Source organism: Rosa chinensis, chromosome 2, assembly GCF_002994745.2.
Source record: "Rosa chinensis cultivar Old Blush chromosome 2, RchiOBHm-V2, whole genome shotgun sequence".
Lineage (NCBI taxonomy): Eukaryota > Viridiplantae > Streptophyta > Magnoliopsida > Rosales > Rosaceae > Rosa > Rosa chinensis.
This window is the reverse complement of record NC_037089.1, coordinates 49,070,561-49,072,866: the sequence shown is the minus strand read 5'-3', so window position 1 is coordinate 49,072,866 and position 2,306 is coordinate 49,070,561. Positions and strand designations below refer to the sequence as shown.

At 37.2% G+C, this 2,306-nt stretch overlaps 1 protein-coding gene across 2 annotated transcripts; it reads right to left on the bottom strand.

Annotated features, from left to right (window-relative positions):
* Positions 1 to 933: 933 nt before the first annotated feature.
* On the bottom strand, positions 934 to 1,925 carry LOC112190294. Of its 2 annotated transcripts, none has more exons than XM_024329728.2 (3): positions 1,687 to 1,925; positions 1,400 to 1,605; positions 934 to 1,105 (listed from the first exon to the last, which is right to left on the bottom strand). In XM_024329728.2, the coding sequence occupies exons 1-3, from the start codon at positions 1,829 to 1,831 to the stop codon at positions 1,058 to 1,060; spliced, it is 399 nt and encodes a 132-aa protein (XP_024185496.1). In that variant the 5' UTR covers positions 1,832 to 1,925; the 3' UTR covers positions 934 to 1,057. The 2 variants fall into 2 exon arrangements, with proteins under 2 accessions (XP_024185496.1, XP_024185497.1); XM_024329729.2 differs by having other exon boundaries at positions 934 to 1,151; positions 1,687 to 1,924.
* Between the last annotated feature and the right edge of the window lie 381 nt (positions 1,926 to 2,306).

The following is a 2,306-nucleotide window of genomic DNA, read 5'->3' as shown; positions in this document are numbered from 1 at the left end:
TTATAGAGAAGCAAAAGTCAAATCTTTAGCCTATTTTTCTTCTCCAACTCCAACAGATTCCCTAGTTTACAATAATCTATAAAATCTCCATATTCTTCTTTAAAATTTTGGAGTTTGCTGTAAATATAGGGAATTTGGTTTTCTCTCTCCTCACTTTCCCTAAAATAGAGATAATTATAGGGAATCTGTTGGAGCAAAAGAGGCTTATTTTTCCCTAAAGTAGAGAAAAATCAAAATTTAGGGAATCTGTTGGAGTTGCTCTTAGGCTGCCGATCCATGATGCTGATTTTGGGTGGGGTCGCCTGGTGGTATCGGATATGAGGAGTAGGCATTGTGTATTACCAAGTGGCAAGTGCAACTAATGATGGGGAGTTTATCAGTTGCCATTTCCCTGCAATCGGAACATATGAAATCGTTGTACGACATATAAGGAAACAAATTGGCTGAGAAATCTAGTTCGGTTTGAACCTCTGCCGATCATCCTCAGGTAAGTGGTTATGTACCTCACCTAGTGCTTCTATATATCCTCATACTTGTTCAAGTCAGTATGATACGTATGTGAGTTGGCATTTTCTTCAACCCGAAGTGGGACAAATGCTGTACACATATTAATCACTCTGAAATCAGTTTTTTTTTTTTTTTTGATAAATCACTCTGAAAACAGTTGCGACCTATATAATTGATGTGGGGTTTGCAATAAGTATAATTTTGCTAAAGCTACAAGACCAGTCGTAGGATTTTGGTCCTATAACTCCTATTTGGCTGAACTTTTATTTGGATGATAACATCATGCAAGTATTGCTCAGCGGATTATCGATCAGTTAGTGTCATGTAAGTAGTTCTGTAGATAGAATTTTCCTACTATGGAAGTTCTCTAAGTAAAACATAGAGCAACTTGAAGTCCTGCAACTTTATTCATCACTTTCACAATCATTGCTTCAAACTTCTTTCTCGATGATAGAGATAGAGTACATAATATTACCGTATAACCAATCGCTGAAGTAATGGAAAATTACATGATGAATAGCAAATCCAGGAACCAGTTGATCCACAACAATTATTCGAAAACTTGCACACGGCAAAAACTAGTAGCAGAACGCCAGTCCTGCTTTCTCAATAAAGTGAGATATAAACACTCATCAAACATATACCTAACAAACATGAAAAGACTTTCTCAATCGCAGAAATCAACGACCAAGTTCATCCAATTAAGGACACTCAAATGGAAAGTTTGAAAATGAAAATCTGCCATCATCAGAAGGTCTCTCTAAAAGAAAGTGGGAGAATACTCTCTAACAAGCTTCACACTATATATATATATATATATATATATATATATATCGATGGAAACATCTTAGAGTAATTTGGAGGAAAAAATAAGAGCCAAAGTGAAGCTTACGTGCAACATGGTTTTTGCGATGAGATTAGGGCGGGGTGTTGCACTACTTTTCTGTTGACGGGGGTGATGAGCAACATTTGCACCACCATAAACTCCTGTTTTCCCTTTCTGTCCCTTTTCTGAAACAACCAAATCTTCTTGTTCTTTGTTGCTTCCTCGTCCATAATCTTCTTCCGATCCATTCAGTCTCACTGTGCCAAGTACACCTTCAATTGTATGCCCAACTTTAATTAGATTTTTGAATGGATAATCACTGCAAACTAATATAAATTATGATTGATTCTTACCATGAATAGTTTCTTGTTCTTGTACGATGGGCCTTGAGAGGTTAATATCACCTTGATGATGTTCCAAATGGAAAGAACTACTCTTTGTGAGAGCCAAGCTTGATAGGATCATCAACAGCAACCATGCGAGTAATTTTCCCTTCATTTTCTCGAAGTTCTGGGTAGGGGTAGGGGTAGCTAGTTGATTTGGTTTGATAGGACAGGGACAGACTATAGGGCTTTGGGCATAACTTTCTAGCTTGAGAGAATCATAAAAGTGCACTAGCTAGCACATCAATCACAATTCAGGTATAATACCATTCTAAAGGAGTGTAGAAGGCACTGGGGACCGGTACTCCGGTAGCGTCAAACAGGAACAGCATTTTGGAAATGGTAGCATTATTCCAAAACCATATCACTTTTCCATGGAGGAAGGAATATTTTCTCACGTCATTGTTGGTGTTGTCAAGTTTACCAGTAGCATAAAAATAGAACACTGCATTAAAATTAATGTGGACATGGAGGTTTCGGTTGTTATGGCAAAAGCTATTGCTCGTTAAATGAAGGGGGTGAAATTTGTACACCCTCTTTTACATTCCACACAACCTTTGCTTTTTTTTTTTTAATATTTCTTATCAATC

Bases quoted from the DNA above. Each gene is read 5' to 3' on its own strand.
- LOC112190294 (XM_024329728.2), bottom strand. From the start codon at position 1,831: ATGAAGGGAAAATTACTCGCATGGTTGCTGTTGATGATCCTATCAAGC. The intron at 1,606-1,686 runs GTAAGAATCAAT...ATACAATTGAAG, and splicing joins AGAACAAGAAACTATTCATG to GTGTACTTGGCACAGTGAGA. The intron at 1,106-1,399 runs GTAAGCTTCACT...TTGAGAAAGCAG, and splicing joins TCGCAAAAACCATGTTGCAC to GACTGGCGTTCTGCTACTAG.